The sequence below is a fragment of the Anopheles nili genome, chromosome 3 (assembly GCF_943737925.1).
Source record: "Anopheles nili chromosome 3, idAnoNiliSN_F5_01, whole genome shotgun sequence".
Lineage (NCBI taxonomy): Eukaryota > Metazoa > Arthropoda > Insecta > Diptera > Culicidae > Anopheles > Anopheles nili.
Window position 1 is genome coordinate 21,807,283 of NC_071292.1, and position 23,985 is coordinate 21,831,267.

A 23,985-nucleotide genomic window follows, 5' to 3' on the forward strand; every position below is an offset into this window, starting at 1 on the left:
GGACAACGGTCGGGTCGTCGCTGCAGTAGAACCACGCACCCAAAGTGTGGTCGCGTGGAAGGTCTGCGACGGAGACGGCGTTTAGCTCAGGTAACTAGATCGATGTGTGTGTGACTGTTTTTTTGTTGTTGGATTCGTACGATTAGTAGGTCGATCAACTGAGTGACATAACATCGATTGTTTAGTCGTCCATGTGACGGAACAATCAAACCCGGCAACTTTAGGCTCGTTGTCCAACACCCGGGTAATGCCCGGTAGGACGGTGTGACGGAAAATGCCGAGAAAATTAGTAAAACGGCTCAGCGTGGTCAGCGAACCGGAACGGTATGGGTGCACGCTGTAATTGTGCGCCGCTGGCTGCGTGTTTTTTTGTCTTATTTTAATCGAAAAGCACGAGTTCAAGATATGAGGCCTCAAATTCCTTTCGGATAAAGCTGGCATAATGTTGTAGCGGCCAATGCTGGAAAGGCGTTCACAGATTGCATCGCAGCCGAGTCGATATGCATGCCGTAAGCGGTTCGTCTCCGTGGCACCGTACGATGCAGTTTCGGAGAGATCACGTGGCCTCGTCGCTTACTTTTAGAACTCACTGCTTCGGTTGCTGCGAACCACGGTCACAGCAAGGCGAAACCCATCTTACTACCGGAGTGGCACCAGTAGTGGTAGCGCACTACTCCGTTCAAACAGACAGCAGGCCGTAATGCGATAGGCCGAGACCCTTCTCCTTCGGTCGGTACACACCAGCGCACGATAGTCTCAATTCCGCGGTATGTAATGAGCCGCTGCCCATCGCTGCGTAAGTACACGCACACGGGCAGGCGGGTTTCATGAAGAAGCCCGAGGAAGGACAGTGGTTTTGCGTGTCACGTGTGCGCGTCGATTTATTTCCCTTTCATGGCGGTCATGGTTGGAAAAACTAGACCCCGATTGTGCCAGCAGTTTGTGATGGTGGGGAAAACATCGACGCCGCCTTACACCACCCTGTTATTACGGTGGACCAGTTTGATCGGCGCTATGTTATCGTATAAATGCACGCAGTCCAAACATTCGTAAGCGTATTAGTTTCCCTTAAAGGGGAGACACAGCAACACGGGCTGTTATCAACGCAGTCAGACTATCGACACATCTTTTACCCACCGGAGTTGCAAGGGGGTTTTCTTTGGGACCAATGGATGCCGCCATGTACAAAGCATTCCATATTTACTACCAGAAACCGTACAATTTGAACAGGTGTTTGTTTAAATTTGCTTAAACAAAACGTAAATTAACAATGCACCGGCGGTAGAGCAAATTAAAATCTATCGCCATAATAATGAGCGAAACGACGTGCCATAATAAACGTTTCAATCGAATGTCGTTCCGGTAATTGTTAAAACAACAACGATCCATCTTATCGCCAGGCGCATTTTCGATTGATCTTGATATTGGCAATCGTGCGTTTAACTGTGATTTCCACCTGACCGGTTCACTATCGCTGTTGCGTCATAATACGCGAGCAATCGCATCGATGGACTGTGGGAAAAAAGATAACCGACCGAATAATTGGCTCTATTTGACTTCATCTAACATCATTTATAAAACGAAATTGGTCCGTCTGGTGCAGCAACAGTGGAAAGGAAGGCACGTAGACGTAGAATGTATACTCCCGTTCATACAAAGAAACTTGAACAGGACTGCAAAACCAGGCATGTACTGTGTCTTGTACGTGCCACTTTAAATCTAGATTGCAGCTCATCGCCGCACGAGACTATGAATTCAGATAAGATAAAAAAGAGAGCACTATTTGGTCCGCATGGCCGTAGTGCTTGTCACACGTATAGTGTTATTTTTATTGACTGACGTGCTTTCCATGAGTGCAGCTGAAAATAGAAGAGCTATTCGTTCTCTTGGTTTTCGTTTGACTGGAGAGTGTTTCAGTTTACTGCCCATGATGTGGATCTAATGCTGGGATCGCTTCGTGTCTCGTTTAGCACATCCATTTGTCAGCTTAGTTATCTAGTCATTTTTACGGCACAAATTTGATAAATTTCATTACGTTCATCAGTCTGTTCCGAAAAACTAGATCCTGCATGTATTGTTTTGGGGAAAGAGATGTTAAGAAACATAAATAGGTTCCAACATAAATTCATCCCACCATTTCGTGGTTGTGCATAAAACCTCCAGCTGGTGGGGTAACAACTGATAAGAACAACAACGGTTCCCGGATCTTCACTGACGTAGGATCACCATGCGCCTTACACGCATGATGGACTATCTGCCGTTGACTTTGTATGACCTGGGATCGTTCCAGTGCCATCAGTAAGTCAGTTCCGCCCTTATTTATGTATGTTGAGCACATGCTTCCCGTTTCGTTGGCCGTTGTTTACGCCGGGTGGCTCTCGTTGACCTATGTGCGCAGCGACATGCTTGTGGTGCCCGGACATGATGATGATGCGCAGCAAAAACGCGAGCATGCACGCAATTAGAGCCCGGGCAAAAGACTACGACACATTCACGCGGTTGGCAGCGAAAAGATTGAAAGCATCACCGTCGTGTTGGTGAGATCGTCGCCAGCGAATATGAGATATAACTTGATATACGATTGCTCTTATTTCGTTACATCGTACATTTTATTCACTTTCAATCAGCATCATACCGGTAAAAACATATAGTTCAATGTTATGTGCGTCGAATAAAGTAGAATTAATACATGTCATAAAAACTGTCTTGAAATTACTTGCAATAAATTTTAGAGGAGTTTACGTTTTCGTCATATCGGTTTCCAATAGCTGAAAAGAAATGTTATCAATTCGTTGTACTTTATGAGAATCATGTGCTCTTGGTACTATCACAGTCAACAATTCTGGGCGATAATTAACAACAAATTTACAAAGTCTTCAAACGCTAACACGTTTGGTGGACGCGAAATTTTTCTTTGCAATGAGTTGGAAGGATAATACAATGTTTAGTAAGCAACAACCCGATCCACAACAACCGAATCGCGTACTATCGGATGGTGGATGGGTATTGAATGGCTTTTGAAAACCCTACCGATACTTGTGTCGCTAAGTGGAAGTGGAAACACTTGTCCGATTTCAGCCTGAAGAGGCGTTTGGAAACGCGGAAAGGCCCCGGTTTGTTGTGCTATCCCTCGTGAAATGCTCGGCATACGCTATCCCATTTGTCAAGTAGCGGTATTAGAGGGGTTCTGTTGCCGTGTGCCAAACTTAATTAGCTTCAAGGGCAGCGCACGACAAAAGCCAGTTTGTGACGCCAATTTTACCTGCGGTATTGCGTTTGAGTGTGAAAAAATTATATAGCCGCCTCCGTTTGCGTCAATTTTGAGCAATTTCGAGTAAATGTGCTGAAAATTAATGACCTTGCATTCACGGGAAAGTTACGCATTTCGCCAGCCAATGAAAAAAGGACAATGGCATCCCTCGTGTATGTGAGTTTAATCGATAAACACGCGTACCTTGACGTAACATAAATTGATGAGTTCATATGGTGGCAATTAGCTAATGTTCGTGTTGTCTAATGCCTGCACAAACTTCTCAACTTTCCTTTGGCTTTTGTTACTTGTTTTCATTCTTCTACTGAGGTAAGAGTTTGAAAGCCCGAAAGAATGTTGAAGGCATGTGGATTGTTGGAGTTCCAGAGGGATATACCTGCAAGAAATGTGTTGGGAAAATATCAACGGCACTGGGGCATATGTGTAGGATAGTTGAAGCCGTCACAGGTTTCTTTCTTGCCAAAACGCTGCCTTTTTTTGAGACCATGTGAAGCGTTTTTCCCCTGCAACGTGGAAAAGGCATTATGTAATGTTATGTGCTTTTTTTGGAACATACTAGCACATGAAGCAGTCACATACCGGAGGTGAGAGCGCATTTTTCAAGGTCTTGCCTCGATAAACGTCGTTACTGGTGTTTGTGAGCATTTCTAGCTAACAATGGTGCTGTTGAAAGCCAACCAGGACGTTGAAGAGTGTGTTCTTTGGAGAAATTATTTGCAGCATCTCATTGTTATAGATCTTAGATAAGCTGGCTACAAACAAAAATAAAGATAAAAATTTCTATCTAACAACAATGAGAAGATATTATATTCTGTAGGTTGTTGGATTGCTCTATCAAATGCATGATTGTGAATTTTCACTTATACCGCAGCTTGACAAATAAAATATTTTTCTATCCACACCATATTGATTGGTGCAGAAATGTCTTGTGTCTGAGAAAGTCCTGCGGGCTCGTAAAATACGTTTACGTTTCAATGTCAGCTCTCATTGCCTAGCATCTTATCGAATGATTATGAAAAATGTCGTGCATTCGTTGGCACCGGGGGTGTAACGACAGCGACATGGTTTCCCTTTTCTTTGTGTTTTATCCGCCCTCACGGGCGAGAAATCGCTCGCCAGTGGCGCCGCCGTCTGATTAATCGTGGCCTCGAATGGATAATAGCGAGCGAAGTAGTTGCCGTCAAACGCGCTCGGTTGTCTTCCTTGTCGACTCGGGTACTATTATTTTCTAACAGCAACAAAGCACTCCCAACAGCATTACGCCACGGATGCACCCGGTGTCGGGACGCAGGAAATGCAATCCGTGACGCTATTGTCGACGGGAGTGAGATTGCAACCGAGGGGCTATTATTACAGCTATTTCTCCCTTCCCAGTGAAACACCGGAGACGACTTGATGTCCTCCGCGCGATCCCCGCAGTAGGGTGGAAGCAAAATGCAATCACATCAACGTCACAGCTGAGAGTGCTCCGTTGAAAATGCACTCTCCGGGGTTGTTTTGATCGGTGCTCATCAGCCTCGAGCATACGTAGGCAACTTATTGCATCCTCTTCCCATACATGAGAGGGTTGTGTTTGTTGCTTCACCGTCTGTTCTTTGTAGGATGATATCCGCGTGAAAGAGCCGCGAATAAGTTCGCGCTCTCGTTAGATCTCGCCTCACTCATTCAACCCATGCGTGGTGAGAAGCGCATCCATCATCGCCGTACCTCGACCGTAATGCCGGCCGGTTGTTTGGTCTTCCGGGGGCTTGAACCATTTCCGTGGACCTGGCTGACCACACCGACGAAGCATTCACCCAACAGTTTGCGCCGATTGGTAGAGAACGGTTTCGGCCGATGTTCAATAAAAATAAACACTCGCGCTTAAGGACGAGGTGTGACCATTGTGAGTATCCGAGGACCGTGGGAGCGTACGAGGGACACAGGTGTTGTTTATTTCGGTAGTTTGTTTATTTGCCCTTTCTACAGCGCCGATGTTCGTTGGCTGAGGCGACGAAATGTCACGATGCCTGCAAATAACGTGACACCACCGAGCGGTCGCTCGAGTAAGGGTGAAACAGGGCACGTACGCGTTTGCGAATTTGGTACCGTTTTGTTGTCTTCCTTACCTTCCCGGTGACGCAGCTCAAGTGCGTGTTTCAATTGCGATACGTGCGTGGTTTAATTGCGCCCGTGTGTCGCGTCCGACGTCAGGATCTTCTTCTAGCGTGTCGGGGTCCCATTTGTTCTTCGAATGTACTGTCCACCGAAACACTCTGTGGCTTGCAATTCGTGTGCGTGCGGCCTCATTGTCGATTCGCAAATAGTTTTGTTGAAAGTGTGCCCCATCGTTGAGAGGGTTTCTACACAACCTTCATTTTCTCCCACCCTTGATAGATAAGATGAAATTGTCACCACTTTGTTAGCTTTCGACCGCCCATTATGGCGGTTGCGAACCTCGAGAAATATGTGCGTTCTAGATAATGATGATGAGGCAATTGACGCTACCTCAAATTAGCGTAGTAAGTGCTATCGCTCCGTTTTTTTATGTATATTGCTCTAACGGACGGTTGCGGTGCAGAAATGGGTACAGAATAAATTAAGCCTCTAAGAACCGTACCGGCTTTTAGGTGACAGGCGAGATGAAATGATTGTCGTTTCGCACTGGCTTTTGAAGATCTGTTCGTCGGTGATAAGTTATGCGCATTATGTTTCGGCATTGTTCCGCGTACATCGAGTCATAAATGAAATTATGTGTCCAGAGGCTTATTCAGCAAGCTTATCATAATGTTCCGAGTTTGATTCATTTTTCTTTATAAAACATTCGTATAACTACTTAAGTGCTTTCTTAAAAAAAAATTTATAAACAGCTATTAACTGGCTAAATATCTTTGTTTGGTATCGTTGCTTCTGGCAGTTTCATTGAAGAGTTTGCTTTAGTTTTAGTTTCGCGCGATTTCAGCTGCTTTGAGAGCTTCAATATTTACTTAGCATCAATTGACGATTTCGCTGCTCCGATCGGAATTTGTATCGTTGGGATATCTCTCGAACGCGTATTTGAATTTCGCGAACGTGATCTATTTGAAGAACGGATACTAATGATGTTGGTTAGAAATGGTGTGTAATTAAACGCAATGACGCAATCAATTTGTCGCATGCCTTGGGAAAACGGTTTCATTAGGTTGGTTGAATTTGTATCGAAGAAAACAAGACAACGTTGCTTGTGTTTAAAGAACATGATTGCAAAATTTTGATTGTAAACACCTGCCTTATGTATTTGCACGAACATTGCCTCCAGAATAATATTCTGTTCGCCACAAAATGGAAGAAAATCTCTTCACCGCCAAAAAGGTGTCACCGATTCCAAGAAATCATAATCCGTTGCTCGGTGAGAGATAGGATAAGAGGAAAAAAAAAAACAAATCACGTAATTGCCGACAAAGCGTGACAGATTCGTAGACGTGACCATGGATGGTACGAGAACTGTGCGATGGACTGCCGGCTATAGCTTGGTGTGCAAATGTTACGATTTAGTTAAACGATCGGAGCAATAGATTTCCTCTCGCAGCAACATCTCGCTCGGACGGCTGGGTGTTCTTGAAAGGTGTCATTTTTATCGTACCGGAGCCTGTGTTGTATTCTTTCTGGGCTTTCAAGGTAAAAATAGAACTGAAATTTCGTTTCAGGCTGGGTGGTACCGGCTGCCCACCGTCAATGATGGTGGAAATGATGAACTTCCAGCTGAGTGGCAACAGCGCCATTAAAATGTCAGAAATCCTGCTCGGTTGAGAAGATGTTATAACAATCCACATCGTGTACCGTAATAATTTGAGTTACCTTCGTAACTTGTTAAATGGATTTAACGATCGTTCGGAATATGTCCAGCAAATGAAGAGAATAAAAGCTTAGGTTTCCATCTAACAAATACCCAGCAGTTTTTGCTAAACAGTTGGCTTTTCGTTGGTCATCCAAACATTTTGCGTTGGTTCCTTGTTGAGTTTTTCATATGTTGTCGCACAAGAAGCGTATTATGTTTCCGTTGGTAAACTCGGTCCGTTCGAGATAGACGCAGTTGAATCTATTTTCAGTCAACCAACGGTGAAAGCTCTCACGTCTACTTTATTCCGTGAGTCTGTCGTCACCATTTCTTTACGGGTCGCTGATGCTGCAAATGAAACGTGACATGATCGAGACAAGGGGGAAACAACCTGGGAAGTGAAGGAATGAGGCAGATTTTATATATTTGCAAGAATGTCATATGCTATCACCATATGTCATGTTTATATTTCATACAACTAAATATTGCGAAGAAAAATCAATTTTACCACTTCATAAAGTTTTATTTTTTAAACTACAACAAGAATAAACTTACGTGTGATGTTTATGGCGAATTTCATTCTGAATATTTCTTCGTTGTTTGTGCATTCATTTTCAACTTGATTTTAATTTTTATTTACTGTTTTTGTGAAATTACATAATTTTTCATATTTTTTCTTCACTTTTTCTGAATTTCAAGTATATATTTTCTCTATCTCGAGTACAGACTATTACGTTGTATTTTCTGCAGGTCGCAGTGACGTAATAAAGGAATTGTTTTTGAATGTCTAGTAGAAGCGTAGGTGGTCGCGAGCCTGTAAGAGGATTATTTCCTGCACGCTTTCTCCACCGAATCGATACCGCTCAATCAGAAGATTGATTTTTCGGTAAAAAACATTTTATACATTTTACGCAATGCATTAAATGAATCGATTTATCAAGATTGCGTTTAAAACCATAAGTAAAATATTAAAATAATAATACACTAAATCTGTTGCTTGTCTCCGTTTGCGCCAAAAGCGGTTATTGATTCTGTTTTAGATTTTTATTGAACATTGCATCGACCTATGCGAGTGCATGCGACTACAAACTTCGTGGAAACCTTCGCAACCTTGGATGGCGCATGGTAGAAACGGCGTCTTATGCAGGTCGATTCACTTACACAGTTCCACGTTTCACATCGACATGGGCGGGCAAGCTGCACTATTGCTCAGCTTTAAACACTGCGTGGGTGTAAGGTGTGGGTAGAATAAAAACTGCGGAAGGATCGAGAAGTGAAGCCAGTGGAATCATGCGCACTATCGAAATATGGAGGCGCCCGGTGCCTTGTGATAAAAGTTGCACTAAAAGTGTGGGAAGTGCTGCAAGGGTTACCATCGCTTACACTCACACAACCGCGCGATGGAAGCGCATTCCAGATCAATCTAAACAATCTCATCGTAAAAGAGCACGAAAAAATACATGTCCTTGTGTGCAGAGCAGTGAGGACGGTTGGCTTTTTTTACATTAACTTTTGAGGGTCACGGTTAAGTTTGTTTGGCGTGTGTTTTGGTTTGGTGCTTTAACATGTACGGGGAATATATATCTATATGTCTTATATTAAAATAGCGGTAGATAAATGTGCTTAAAAATATAAAAATTAAATAAATTGCAACACTACATTCCGTGGCATGCCATCAATCATATTTTTCATGGTATGTTATTGATACCGTAGAGCGCAGATGGAAAATTGAATCAATAATCTCGATGATGCGTCTACTGATGTAAATCAGTAACAAAACATAATCTCAGTTAATGAGGCTCAGTTAATGGTGTTAGCAAATTTTGAAATCGTTTTCCTTCGCATCTTTTGACGTAATTATATTGTCCATCCACTTTCGTTAGTGACCCAAAGGTATCTGATTTATTGATACTTCAGAGAGATTCATTCCAATCTTCATTGGAAATCGTTCGATCCAATAACCAAGTTAATTTATCCTAAGTGGCATGCAATTTTCAACGTTTATACATAGGAAGCCAAGCTTTAGCTTTATATTTTTTTAGGTCTTATAGTACATTTATTCTCGAACTGAGACAATGAGAAAAACTGTAAGGTGCGTTCCCCCGAGAAATCTTTATAGCGGAAATGCATTATAAAACAAAATGGGTTATGCAACGCGTGCTCTTTTATTGAGTAAATATTGATGGCAGTTGTTATTATGGCTTCCAGCATTTATTTCCTCCATTTTCTCTAGCGATGTTATGATTGTTTATGCGAGATTAATTTCATCAATTTATTGTTCCAGTGCTTCTTACAACTGCAATATTTATGATGTAAAATTTGTTTTCATAGTATTTAATTGAAAGATGTTTTGTAGCAAATGATGATAAAAAATGAAGTTTTTAATTTATTGTCATTGAATTTAAGGTTATAGAGAATATATCTGCAGACGTTTACATTTATCTTGTCGACACGAACTTGTGTACGAGTAATGAAATGTAAAAATGTTTTCGCCAGCTATTCTCATTATCAAGTAAGTGGCGTTCGATTTCAAGGGCTTGAAACTTGTGATAATTATCAGTTTCAGTGGTAGGGGATTAGTAGCGTAGCGAACAACACATTAATCGTCACGTTTCGTCTAATATTATGTAGCGACAATCAAAAAAATTTTGATCTGTTGTTCCATAACAGACATTCGGATTTGTTATATAAGCTTTATAAGCTTATATAATTTGTAAATAAGCAGTTTACTGAATCAGCTTGTAGATAGCGACATTTCAGGATGCATAACAGGTAGAAAATTTCAAACCATTAAAGTCAGACCCACTGAAGTTCAATGTACTCTTCGTTTTTCCGTTCGGAAATCTAAAGTAATGTTTCTCTCCCTTGATGCGCTAAAGAAACCGCGGAAATGATCCCGCTGGCTTCCGTTTCCGGGCTACCAGGTTCTGCGGTTGTTTGCTGTATCGAAAAGCTAGCGTCGACTCGTGGAGACGCCTGGTTGCTGGTAGCTGGCACTTTTCTGCGGGATAGTATCCTATCACAATCTGGAAAATGATTTCCGTTAATTTATCCTCGACCTCGACCGGAGATATTCCTCCTCTCATCCACGTCGCAAATTGATAATTGGAATGGTGGAACAGAAATCGAGCCGGTTGAATCGAGTCTAACTGCATTAATATTTTCACACGGAAATTGATTTAATGTGACGCTAGATTTAATCCGGCTCTCAGCGTGCATGCACATTTAATGTAACATCTAAACTAAATCATAACTGGGAATTCCGTGCTTTCTTAAGTCTTAAGAATGTGTTTAAGAGTTGTGAAGAAAGTAGAAAACATTTTTAGGTTAGAATGAAGTAGAAATAGGAGAAGTAGTCTGCTTTTTTATTTTGGATTTGCTTATATGATGAATTCGCTTCTGATATGATGTAGCTTCGACATTTAAGTGGCATTTAAATGAAATAAGGTATGTTACGAGTGTACGATGATCAATTGAAATCTTAAATGGCAAATGGAAAACTGGAGCAGAACGTATGTTGTATTTGAATGGCAGCAATGAACAGTAAAGGATTACTGTAGATTCTATTGAAATAAGTAGTTTTTCTCGCATAAAAATAATGTAACAAATTTTAAAAAAATAATTCGAGTATTTAAATAGATGATAAAATTAGAAAGTTAAGAGTTAAATACATAGTTAGATGACTTTATTTAATATCCAAACCTAATATCTTTCAATTATATTATATTCAAAAAATTGTAAACAATATTTCCTGGAATTCACGGATTTATGTATATCAACTTTGTAATGCATTCTTTAGTAGTTTAATGGAACAGAGGAATATGTATTGATGTTTTAATGTCGTTCTATGGAAGTCATTTTGTTTTCGTAGTCTCTCTACTATCATAGCTGTTCCAATATAAATGGTAAATTCATGTGAAAGCATTATAAATTTGATCAAACGAAAGTTTAGTATATACACATCCATCATTTTGAAATAGTTCTCTATTCGTTTTGAATCGCAAAGTGAAAATATTGATATTACTTCATAGAAAATTGCGTGCTCAATTGTAAAACACATCACAGATGTAATCGTTCGTCATCACTCTTTGAAATAAGTAGAGCATCAATCAATCGCAGATGACTGGGATAGAGAGGGGTATACGTATGTTTCATGCGCTAGTAGCATGGTTGAGATATTGCTTTCTTTTGATGTTTGATTTACCGTTTAGTGTAGGTTATTTTGTGAGAAATATTCTTTTTAAAGTGATATGGCAATGCCGTGTCGATATTTTTGAAAATTGGACTGTTATTTATCAAGAGATCGTGAACTTACTCTCTACTATACTATAAGTTTTATATATATATATATATATATATATATATATATATATATATATAATATATATATATATATATATATATATATATATATATATATATATATATATATATATATATATATATATATATATATATATATATATATATATATATATATCTATATATATATATATATATATATATATATATATATATATATATATATATATAATATATATATATATATATATATATATATATATATATATATATATATATATATATATATATATATATATATATATATATATGTGTGTGTGTGTGTGTGTGTGTGTGTGAAACGATATATATTAAAAATTGAATATTCTTAACCTATGTAAATGAACAGTATAATTGTTGTTTTATTTGAATATCCCTTTTGAATTTGAATTTTCTACAAAAAGAGTTTATAGAACTGTTCTTGTCACGGCACAATCACTAAGGAAATAGCTCATAAATATACATGAAATCGATAATTTATTTAGCATTCACAATTCATGAAACCATCATAAACTAATAAATTATCACTGTAGACTGCTCGTAATGTTATTACAACGATTGGAACGTTTTTTTTAATTGAACTAAGAGAAATATTTATATTTCACACCCCTCAAAGTGTTGGCTTCTGCTTTTAGTCGAATCATTGCTAGGCTCTATATCGTTTATCATGAGTTTTCTTTCAACATAACATTTTGAAATATACACTAAATTTACTCAACGCACCAATGCTGCTTTACATTAGAATATGATGTTTGTGTTTGTCGTGACGTGGACTCCTTCTGAATAATACATCCAATTCAATTCATCACACTAATGCATGTCTGTTGTTGCTAACTATCATTAACGACACAAATCGTTTCGATCGATTTTGTCTTTTGTTATGCGGTGGCACGTTTATCTGCCCAATATTTTGCCTCTAATGACTGATGATTTCCTTCTCGAATACTTGCTGCGGTGAAGATGGACGAATGAAAGGTGCGTGCAACATTGCTGGTCATCACGGCCTGGCAATTCTACGGAATGGTTTGATAACTTCACACCATGGAATTTCGTGCATCGGACAATCTTTTCACCTTCTCTTGACTTTGTCCTGTGGAATGGTGGGCATACATAAAACATAAAATCGATCGATAGATCCTCTTTGCCTGTCATCGGAGCTTTGGTTCGTTGAACTCCAAAACCATAGACGGGTGACGGTAGAGCTGTATAAACTCGAACATAAATTTCGCCCAAGTAATCGCGAGAATAGTGCAGTGAAAAATAAAGCATAAAAATTGCTTACCAAAGTATTTACTGGTTTCCGAGCGCATGAGATCGCTCGAGCAAACATATCACTCGACAAGACCGCAAAAATCCACCCGGAAGGACAGAGCATCACGCTGACTCGTTTCCTATTGCCCGGTATTATGTTTCGCCCTGTCTCTCTGTCTCGAGGCAACGGTGCGAATCGAATATTGCGAAATACGCGTGGTCGACGTGTATTAAATTGAAATTCATTGCTTCCCCCTCGGGAGCTTTCCGCCACAGCGCGGGAAGGTTGCTGCTGTGTTACTTCTGTCGACAATTTGAACAGCTCTGGAGCGAGTGGCTTGAGCAGATCATGAGTCCCACTGGACCGGGTCCGTGTTTGGAGATGGAATTTTATTAACCACGATCAGACTGATGTGACAGATGAGTCAATTATGTGCCAGTCATAAAATTGACACCGACCGTTCTTGATAAGCCCGGAATTTTATTTGATTTCTGGTACAGATGCAGCAAGAGCGCTTGTGACATATCTATGTTTTGGAGCGTCCGTTGAAACGAAGCTGATGCGTACCCATCGTTAGGGAGACTAATGGCCATTACGTATGTATAGTTTGAACGCGACGATAGGTTTATCATCTTCGTACGCTTCTGAACTCAGTCCCACGTTCATTTTCCTTTTCATAAAATGCATGAAGATAATGCATTATCATTAAAGCTTGTTATTTTACAGTGGGATCTAAAGTGTAGGCTGAATTCATAACAAGTTATTGTGAACAAGGAGTTTCGTTGTTCATATTGATGTAAAAGAAAAGATAATTGAATGATAACACGACCTAGGAAAATTCATTAAGTGAGATTATTTTCCAGTGTGAGTAAATGCTATATAATTGTAGGTAACAAATTTGATAGCTTTGTTTTTGATCGTCAAAGAAGCTTAAAATGGACATTCTTTTTTCTGTTGCTCTTTTTAGATCCTCATACAGTAGGTAGGATATGTTTTAGTGAAACGACAGGTTGCCACACTGTCAAACCCTTTTAATTCAACATAATTGAAGCTTACCCTCGCAATGTCCTGTGACAGGCTTATGTACTCGTGTGTAGTGTATAGAGCAAGCCGCTGACATCCGTATCGTCTCATTTTGCATACCTTATGACACCGCAGGACGCACTTGGCGAACGCCATAGTTTATGCCCCAAAGCACGCCAAGCATTTTTCACACCAAAGAGCCAAACCCTCCAAATGGAGAATCCTTACCGTACACAAAGCGGCACGAACCTCTTTGACCCGCATTACGAGCACCCCGAACCCATTTGCTCGTTAAGGCTCCTCTGAATGAATTTTCGTGCCATGCTTTGCGGAAGAAAAGCCGCACGAAATAATACCCGCCACTTTCGCACGGCCGGAAATGTCCGATTTGAATACTAATGTGTATAGCTTCGAGAACTTTGTGCGGGTGGTCTGTTTTTTTTGTGGGTCTGCCATTTTGTGCGTGACGCGACAGTAAATCCATACAGTGTGGAATGTGAAATTGAATTTAAGTGTTTTTTTTTGCTTGTTTCGGGTACATTATTTGTCGTTTTATGAACTTGCAGTATTTTGGAATAAATTTGCGAGTGTGTCCCTTGATGGAACGTTTACGGCTAGCTTATTTGTGCAGTATTGAGAACTTTATGTAAAGATATTGATTCGGAATTTATATAAGTTTAAACCCCATGCTCATGACCATATCCAGGGACATGGACATACAATGGGAGTGACATGTATTCTTAATAGCTCATCGATGATTTATAACCGTTCTTACTTGATCCTTCAATCAACAACTAATCCGATACTATTCCTTTTTCTTTCTCGTTTGTTCTCTCAGATATAATTTAAAAGATGCCTCAGTGGTTTCTTGTAGCTCAATGGATTCAACGACTCTCGAGTAATCTTTACGACAGCGAATCCTACTGCAAACTATTACCACTTCAATCAAGATGCATCTGCATACGCAAGTCGTCTTGATATTAACCCAGCTGTTCCTCATTGTACGCGTGACGGATCAGACAAAATGTGCCCTAACGTCCTCGTACGGCAGCGTCTCGGGAAGCTACTTCGCGACGCAGCTGTCCGCCCCGGAAACGGACGCCGACGACATAGACGTCGACGCCGGCGTTGGCCACCGTCGGATCGATCTGACACCGCTGGTGCCAACGGCGGAATCGCCGCTCCTATCCGATTATCCAACCTACAATGACGACACCGAAGATGTAAATAGCTTTCTGAAGGTGCTGAGTTGCTCCGACACGAGCTTGCGGGCGGTGAACGAGGAGTACCTGCGGCCGGTTAACTCATACAAGGGCATGCTGCTCGAGCGGGTTCCGGTGCTCAATCCGACCGCCGATCTGCTGGCGCTCAAGAACGAAAACTACCTGGAGATCGTGCGCTGGCGGGACAGCAATGTGACAGAACATCAGCTGACCCTAACTTTCGCGCGGGATGATCGGAAGTTCAGCAACCTTCAGATACTAGACATAAGCGCAAATTTACTTAGCACGATAAGGAGAGACTATTTTAGCAGACTGGAGCGGCTAAAGCTGCTGCAGCTGTCCGCGAATCAATTACACAATCTTACGAGTGATATTTTCTACGATCTGCCGAATCTGATCGAGCTGGACCTGCACAGCAATCGGCTGAGCGAGCTGCCGCTGCACTTGTTCCGGCCGCTCGGTAAGCTGCGAGTGCTGAATCTCGTGAACAATACGATCCATGATCTTCCGCGCAACAGTTTCGCTGGGCTGGGAAATCTTACTGAGCTGCACCTAGCAAACAATCGGCTGTACGTGGTGCCGTTTCAAGTGTTTAAAGAGCTGCGCTCGCTGGAGGTGTTGGATCTGTCCAGCAACATGCTCGTTTCGTTTCTGGATAACTTCTTCCTGCTCAACAAGCAGCTGCGTGTGTTGCGCCTGAACGGAAACATTATCGAAAAGATCTCTAAAAATGCGCTGTATGGGTTGCGCCGGTTGCAGTCGCTCGATCTGTCAAGCAACAAGCTAGTTTTCATCGATCGTAACGCGTTCGATACGCTTGACGAACTGCGCTACCTGAACGTTAATCAGAACCAGATCTACATCCTTCCGTCGACGGTTTTTTCGGCGTTACGCTCGTTGCGTTCGCTGGACTTGAGCAACAACCTAATGCGTTCGCTGCCGAACTCGATCTTCGCAAACCAGTATAACTTGGTGCGGTTGCACCTCGACGCTACCAACCTGGAAACACTGAGCAACTGGGTCTCGCGCAACAACCACACGGTGAATAAAGAAGTCCTGCGCAACCTGCGCTACCTGTCCATACGTAACAACACCCGACTGAAAGAGATCGAACCGTGTGTGTTCCGCAACGTGCCCAGTCTGGAGACGCTGCTGCTGTCGAACAATAGACTGACAAGCTTGCCGAAGGAGATCGGAGAGCTGCGCCGGTTGCGCTATCTGGACGTCGGTAGCAACTACATTATGTACATCCCGGAGCAGATTCGCACGCTGCACGAACTGCAGTATGCGAACTTCCTCGACAACGACTACGGTTGTGATTGCCACATGTACTGGATTCTGAGCTGGATCGACGAGCTGCAGGCGGAGAACAACACGCAGAAGATCTACGATCTACTTCGTTTGTCCGAGCTGAAGTGCCGCAACGGCTATCCGGGTGACATCGTGCGCGTGCTACAGCACATCAGTTGCTTCAAGCCAGAGCTGCTGAGGTCGTCGGAGAGCAGGATGCATCTGCTCAAATCGGACGCCGTCCTGGAGTGTGTGTTTACTGGAAATCCTCCACCAGACATCATCTGGATAACGCCCAAGAACGAGATTCTTCGCCACAGTCAGGAGCAGGACCAAAAGTCGCTGCTGTTCGATTCGGATGACGATTCCGGGCCGGACGGGGGTAGCAGAAAGTACCAGCAGGCTGTCGAATTTCAGATGCTCACGATGGACAACGTGACGGGTGATGGGATGCATGAAGTAGGAGGAATGGGCATAACGCTGCTGGAGAATGGCTTTTTGCGAATTCACAACATTTCCCGACGTGACAGTGGGCTGTACACGTGTTACGCGATCAATATTATGGGCAACGTAACGGCTGATATTCGGTAAGTTTTGTAGGCTTATTGGTTGGGATCTGGGTCATCGATTAACTTCGTGCCCATGGGGTTAACGATGCAAATAAAAGAGAGAACACACCGGCAAGTGTTGTCTTTTCGAACACATTTTTAAGGCAACATTATGACAGCTTGGTAACTTTGAACAGTTAGTATCCTTCATTTAGCAAAGAATTATTATTTGGAGTGAAATTGAATTTTCATTGTGAAAGGATGTAGAGGGCAATATTTATTTGCGCATCACGAATGCTGCTCACCTGTGCATTACATTGATAAAGGCCATAATCTGACGGCTTCGTTGGCTTATCGATTGCAGCTTTGCATTGGTACTTTGCTCATGCTTCTCGAGTTACTGCATTGCATGGCTGCCAACTCCAATGTTTGCTAAAGCAATGCTGTTACGACAGTTTTGTCGATACCATCCATCTTTTTACGTTCACTATTGAATTTGATAAGTGGAAGTCTTCTGCTATGAATAATAAACATGAAATAAGTAACACTTTTATAAAAGAGAGATCCCTTTCTACTAATTATTGTTATTTTTTTTTTAATTTTTCTATTTCATCTAACGTTCCGTAGTCTTTACATCGATCCAATCGTGTTCTATCGTGTTAAGATTGGTAGCATCATTACTGGTGCTATCTCGGCAGCGTCCTTCCTGGCACTTACACTCATCTTCCAAGGCATCCGGCGTATTTTCATACGCTTCCGCATTATCGAACTCATCTGCCAGAATTGTTGCAGTTATTGTTACAAAAACGACAAAACGTCCTCCAAAGCGCGCCAGATCTATGCTATGCTCGATAACATCGAACACTATAAGAGCCAACAACTGGAGCGTCTGCGTGATAACTACACGCAACAGGTTAGTGTAGACAGGGATTGAGAGGTTTGGTAGACTGATGATTTCACATTACTCACTCTCTGTTCCATTTTGTAGGTTCATCGTATCAAGGACAACTGTGCGCAGCAGGTCGATTGGATCCAGAGCAGTTACTCGACCCAATCGAAACACTTACGCGAAATTCGTGACATTGGTACACACCATCTTACTACGCTTCGAGATCAGTACTACGATCAGGTGGGTAACAAATTGCATGCTCACCGCAGGCTCCGAACGTGATTCCTTATCAAACGACTTTTTCACACCGGGAACGATCTTTGTCATCATTTTGATCCCTAGGTTCGCCGCGTACGTGACTACTCCACCAGCCAGCTGACATGGGTGCGAGAGAACTACGTGTTCCAGCGTAACAAGATACGAAAATTCAGTGCACACCAGGCACTACGGTTACGCGAAGGCTACAAATACCAACAGCAGACGCTAAACAAGGTTCTGGAAAATTTGCCCAGCTTCTACTTCGAGAATTGTCGCGGTCGCAACGAAGAAGATGAGGATTTCGATGGTAAGTATGGTTCGTCGGATTTACACCGAATCATGGGAAAAGTGCTACTAGGATAACTTATGCGTAGCTAGCTGTAGTGTTTTAACTCTGCTTTATGAAGCCAGTAGACTGTAGTTAGCTCACGAATAGTTCAGTAGTATTCTTATTCCTATTTGTTTGTTCTTGTTTTATTAACCCTTCCCCATTCCAACGTGCGGATGCATCCTATCGTTGGATGGAATGGAATTTCTTTTTTTTTGTTTCTTTCTTTTTTTAATCAACCATACGTGTGCACCTTGGGAACCGAATGTTTATTGTCCGATCGGCTGACACGGTGCCCTGTCGCTATTACGCTATTGCTACTACTAATCTGGCGATCTGTGACGATGGGTTCGTTACGAACTAGGCTCACATTACGATCTGAGAAGGAACGACCAAATTACCAAATTTTAAAAGCCTCCTAATGAATTTTTCGTTAAAACTAATCCTTTCGCCAATATTTTGATCCTTGAAAGGATTTCAGACAAAAGCGTGAACAAATGAAGTAGAATGCAGTTATGTATTTTTCCTTTTTGCTTGATATATTATACTACAAGTATCAAAATGCATGTGGTGGAAACTATGTGTCCATAAAGCAAATAGATACGGGAACACCATCAATGGGGTTGCGGTTTTCCGCATATACCCTGGATAATAGCTTAACAGCAATACAAACGACAGCCGAACCGAAACGATCCTCGACGAACAGCGATTCCGTCCCGCATCCTCGCCGATATTGTCGTCCTCGTTCCAAAGAACCGACGACGGTGACTGATGGTGGATTAGAGCACAATAATTTACGATGATTCATGGTAAAGTACGGCGATGCATTTGTTTGGTATCTTTTTTCTTCTTTATTTTGCATCTTTTTTTCATATATTCTACCCGAATGGGACAACATGAAATGTCTGTCGATGGGGGCGGGTTGATTGTGTACTGCGTCCTTAAGTATATTTTATATGTTAATCTATGTTTTACCTTCTACGGAACCGGGCAATAACGCATGAAGGGAAAGCTTTTGTATAACGCTTATATCATGTAATTATTTGTAATAGTTTTTCCAATACTTCCTTACGGTATATAATATATTACATTTTGCTGTTGGGCAAACGCTTTACCGGACCTAACATGCGCTCTCAGTTACTAAATCATTTGGCTTGAAATGCTTTTTATTAACGCTTTCATTTCCATCATAGTGCCTATACATTGAAAAAACAGATTTTCGTTTTATTGCAATGGTTGACTTGTTTCCCTGTGCTCGAGGTACAGTTGGCGGAACAAGAAAAAAACCTCATGCCCCTGACAGGACACATTAGTTGCTGTTTTTGATAGTGACAGAAAGCGTGTCCTTTTCAAACTAAACGTCCTCAACTCGTAAATATTGTCCCGTGCTCGATCGTTACCGGTACTCTAGAAAAACAATAACTAAGGTAAACCTTCTCACGGGTATCGTACGTTATTGCCATCATAAGAACATGTGCATGTACTATGTCTGTTGTAGAAAAGTATCCCGGTCAATTCCCCCACGTGCGCTCAGTTCGGGACTATCCCTGCCCCGCACGGGTACTTGAAAGGCGCAATAAGCAGCTCGATTACGAAAACAGAAACCATTAACCTTGACCCCGGTGCAATAATGGTAAATGCTAGTTTCATTTACGAAAAAGGACATGGAAAAGGAGTAAAGCTTGCGCCTGAGTCACTGCATTTGTTCGAAGTATGTTTCGTGTCTCTTTTGCTCCCACTAGCAATCGATGTACCTTTTGTTATTCTTGCTGGCGTAACCTTGCTTGCTACGTAGATACATACTCGAATAGTGGATAAAAATCCTTGAACTCCGCTTGACACATCAGCACCAGGCAGGTGATGTATTACCTCAAGTCGTCCTGGTCGAGGTTAAAGTTTTTTTCCAAAGAATTTGTTATTTGCGGGTTGTGTATTCATTGTGAAATGGTTGGGGAAATATATATCATTACGACTTTACATAATGACTTCCTTGGAGAACTAATGCTTTTCGAACGATGAATGAAATGCGTATGTCTTCCGCTTATTCAATTTTCTACTGGTTATACGTAATCAATTCGATAACAAAAGCTGTAACTGTATAAAATGTGTAATTATTTTTCATTTATACATCATACTAATACTACCAATTTAAAAATGTTGTCAAATAATGTTTTAAATATTATTTTTAAAAAAGTTTTAATATTGGCAACACAAAAAATTATAGAAAGATACATACAAAAGTAGGTTTTTTAATTGTTAAATATTTTTGGATTTCTACAAAATTGGGGCTACTTTAAAAAAATATACCAATTTTTAGTTGCAAGAAATTTTTGTTTTGTTTGTTAAACAATTATAACTAGTATGTGCCTAGAAAACTACTTGTGTAAAGTGAATCGTTTACTATATGAAGCATGCGGATAACAACGTTTTAAAATTACTGGGTACAAACTTATATTAAAGAAAATATTCATACCTAGAGCACCTATTCACATAGAATGACGACAACAATTGGCACATTTGTGGAGGACTTTATTTCAATGTACAAAATATTAAATCATTCCATAGCTCTATATTTCATAGCCCGGTCGCTGCTGACGAGTGCTCGGTGCAAGTAATCGAAGAATCATATACGAAGATATTGTGGTGTGGTCCAACTGGAAGCATGGATGCGCTAACATTGGTTTATTTTTTTCTCTTTCTCTTCCTCTTCGCGCTGACGTTGCGGCAACAGGATTTGAGGTGTATTTGAAGGCGAAAATCGAGAAGCTTTCACAGATGGAGGGCGTCGAAAACCCACAGGCGAAAGTGATTGGTGCCGATTACGCGCTGAAGTACTTGGAGAACTTCTCCGCCAAGAGCGTCGACGAGAGCAAGGCATCAGTTTACTTCACGCCCAACGATGATCACGCCAGTCCCGAACCGCAGATATCGCCTATCCACATCAACTACATCAATGGTCCGCCCCCGCTGGTGGACGGCGATGACGATGACGACGACGGTGAACTGCCCTCGGGAAAACTTCATCTCGGGACGGCACTGCTTGCGAGCGGAGATACGCCCAAGTCCTTCAAGTCCGTCTTAACTGGGCCTGGTTCGATTGGCGGAGGCATCGCGGACATTCCGCTCAAACCCATCATTAAGCCAACGACGCGGTTCATGTACGACAAGCACCTCGGCAAGTACCGTCTCTGCCACCAGCAGCCGAACCGGTTGAGTGGTGGGTACGCCAACGAAGACGAACTTCTCACCGACATCGGTGGCGCCCGAAGATCGGACGTCACTTCCGGGAACGGTGGTATCGGGTTCGAGGGAGTTCCGCTCCATTTCAACGACGCGCTAGACGGTGGTGGTGACTCGGCCGAAGACGATCATCAGAACTATAGCCTTAAAAACAATCGAAAGCATCGCCGCAAGAGGAAACTCCTGCTCGGCTGCAAGAGTGGTGCGCAGATGAACGGTGGCAGCAGCGGTAGCGGCCTTGGATCGGGAAGCGGTGGCTCGGGATCCGCGAGTGCCTGCGAATACGAGACGCTGCTGATGAAGAATCTAAGCCAAGATCCGCGCGATTCGCACTACAAAATCATCCACATCAACAAGCTGAACAATGGTGTGAGCAACAGCAACTACTTTACCGGCATGTTGGGCAACGCCTCGTGCGGTAGTGGATGGATGGCGGGACGGGCGGTTAGCCGTAGGCATCATCGCCCGACTGTGGCAGCTACTGCAGTCGTCCCATCGCACGTCGGGGATAATGATTACCACTACTCACTCGAGGACATGATACAGGATAACAATCAGAAGATCCGCCAGTTGATCTACGACTCGAAGATCGACATCATGAACGAGGTGATCAGCACGGGAAACGGTAGTGGTAGTGGCGGGGAAGCAGGTCGAGTAGCTGGCCGAAACCGTCGCACTGCCGGTGGCAGTAATAGCAAGAGCATCAACAACATTGATGGCGCGGGAAGTAGCTCGACTGGTGGGGGAGGACCAGCAGGAGCGCAAAGCATGGTAGGATTGGCACATGGCGGGAACATTCCGACCGACGAGTACGATCTGTGTAGCAGCAGTAGCAGCAGCCGGAACAACAGCTGCAGCACAAACGCTAGCAGTGGCAGCTTCCAGCAGCAGCACCGTAACCACCTGCAACGCCAAAGGTACTCTCCGGTGAGCGCAACACCGGCAACCAACACGGTGGTTACGATTGGAAGCTCGGCGAATGGTACAGGATCCTCGCCAGCAGGATCACCACCAACGACGGTCGCGATCGTACCAACCAGTGGCAGTGGAGGAGGAGCAAGCACGGGTGGTTCCACTCTGCTGCCCGTAAAGAAGATTCACAAGTTGCACTTCGATTCCAGCACAAACCGCATTCAACAGAGCACCAGCCTGCCGGAGATATGCTACAATGCGATTGCTTCCCGTACGGTGTTACCGGGTTCGTCCGGGTTGGCCAACGGGACGGTGTCGATGAGCGAACCGGTGCCACCGCGGTCGAACTCCCCTAACAACCACCCGGGTTCGGGTGGTTCCTCTATTTCGTCTGCGTTCTCCAGTGCATCGGGATCGCTTGGCGGGGACGCTTCGGGAACGGGCAGAGTGGATGTCACCGCAAAAGCGCACGGTGGCAAACATGTGATCTTAGCGGTAGAAAACAAGGAATGTGACGCTATGGGTGGCGCGGCAAAATCATTCTCATCGTCCCCTGCGTCCTCGCCATCATCTTCGTAACCAGCGTCGCGTACCGAGTCAAATATCAATAATAATAATAATAGTAGTATTCGTAGCAGAATGAACGCCCGGCTGTAGAAAGCTGTATCGCGTGTGGTTAGCCGAGCGGCAACAATACATACATACGTGGCATGCTAGGATCTTGATCCTTTCCTACACATCCATCTTCTCATCCTGCTGAGCAGTCTTGTCGGGGTTTTCTAACGCGACTAATGGTTCGAATGACTTGGGATCATTCTTTGTCACCGCTAATCAGGGCCGCTGTTTGATGTTGGCCCTTACACAACGTACGGTCGGCTAAACTTGTTGAAACCATAATCGCCTGTTGCACGTTCGTGTTTTGTGTATGTCTCGTGTGATTTACCGGAACTGAAAAAATAACAAAATTTGCGAAAAAAAAAACCCGATTCTGCTTGCTGAGTGTCGAGAGGAACGATAGGTGACTAGGCCAAGGTTAATTTCGTCAGTGAATGTATTGTTGTGCTCCCCTTGCTACTATAGCTACATATGCCCCACGGGGTTGTGGAACATGAAAGATAATACTATCATTATTACTATGGTTATGATTCTACATATATACATACCCACATTATATATCTGTTTATGATAAATAGGAAAAAAGAGAGGGATAATTGTGCCCGCGTACCGTTGTTTCGTGTACGCGTGTGCCGAAAGTGATAGAATTTCAAATGGGATCTTGGGATAAGGTAGAATAAAACACACATACAAACCTTATGGAACGATTTAAAGAAATATGGGATGGGCGACGCGGTAATCCTTCCGGAATCGAATAGGTGCCCGTCTGTGGAGGGAAGCTAGATAATGAAGCAGGGTAAACACTGTAGGACACTTAGCTGTTGGAGAAAAGCAGGGAGCAGTCTTGGCGGGAGAGAAGAGAATAAGAGTAAAAATCGTATATGTGTTACGAAGATGTGTATTAGAACTTTTCATATTAATTAGAGCTCATTTTAGCACACGGAAGACAAGAACACGAAACAAAACAAATCATTAGAGAGAACGAGACGATAAAATGTC

At 42.6% G+C, this 23,985-nt stretch overlaps 1 protein-coding gene across 1 annotated transcript; it reads left to right on the forward strand.

Annotated features, from left to right (window-relative positions):
- Positions 1-23,755, forward strand: LOC128725126 (uncharacterized). The gene is made up of 6 exons (XM_053818847.1): positions 1-90; positions 14,522-16,783; positions 17,372-17,657; positions 17,733-17,873; positions 17,976-18,198; positions 20,951-23,755. The coding sequence occupies exons 2-6, from the start codon at positions 14,634-14,636 to the stop codon at positions 22,948-22,950; spliced, it is 4,800 nt and encodes a 1,599-aa protein (XP_053674822.1). The 5' UTR covers positions 1-90; positions 14,522-14,633; the 3' UTR covers positions 22,951-23,755.
- The last annotated feature ends 230 nt before the right edge of the window (positions 23,756-23,985 follow it).

What these genes read in the sequence shown, in the direction of transcription:
- LOC128725126 (XM_053818847.1), top strand. Translation starts at nt 14,634, where the DNA reads ATGCATCTGCATACGCAAGTCGTCTTGATATTAACCCAGCTGTTCCTC. An exon ending in GTGATAACTACACGCAACAG is followed by an intron (nt 17,658 to 17,732) that starts GTTAGTGTAGAC and finishes TCCATTTTGTAG; the next exon opens with GTTCATCGTATCAAGGACAA. An exon ending in GAGATCAGTACTACGATCAG is followed by an intron (nt 17,874 to 17,975) that starts GTGGGTAACAAA and finishes TTTGATCCCTAG; the next exon opens with GTTCGCCGCGTACGTGACTA.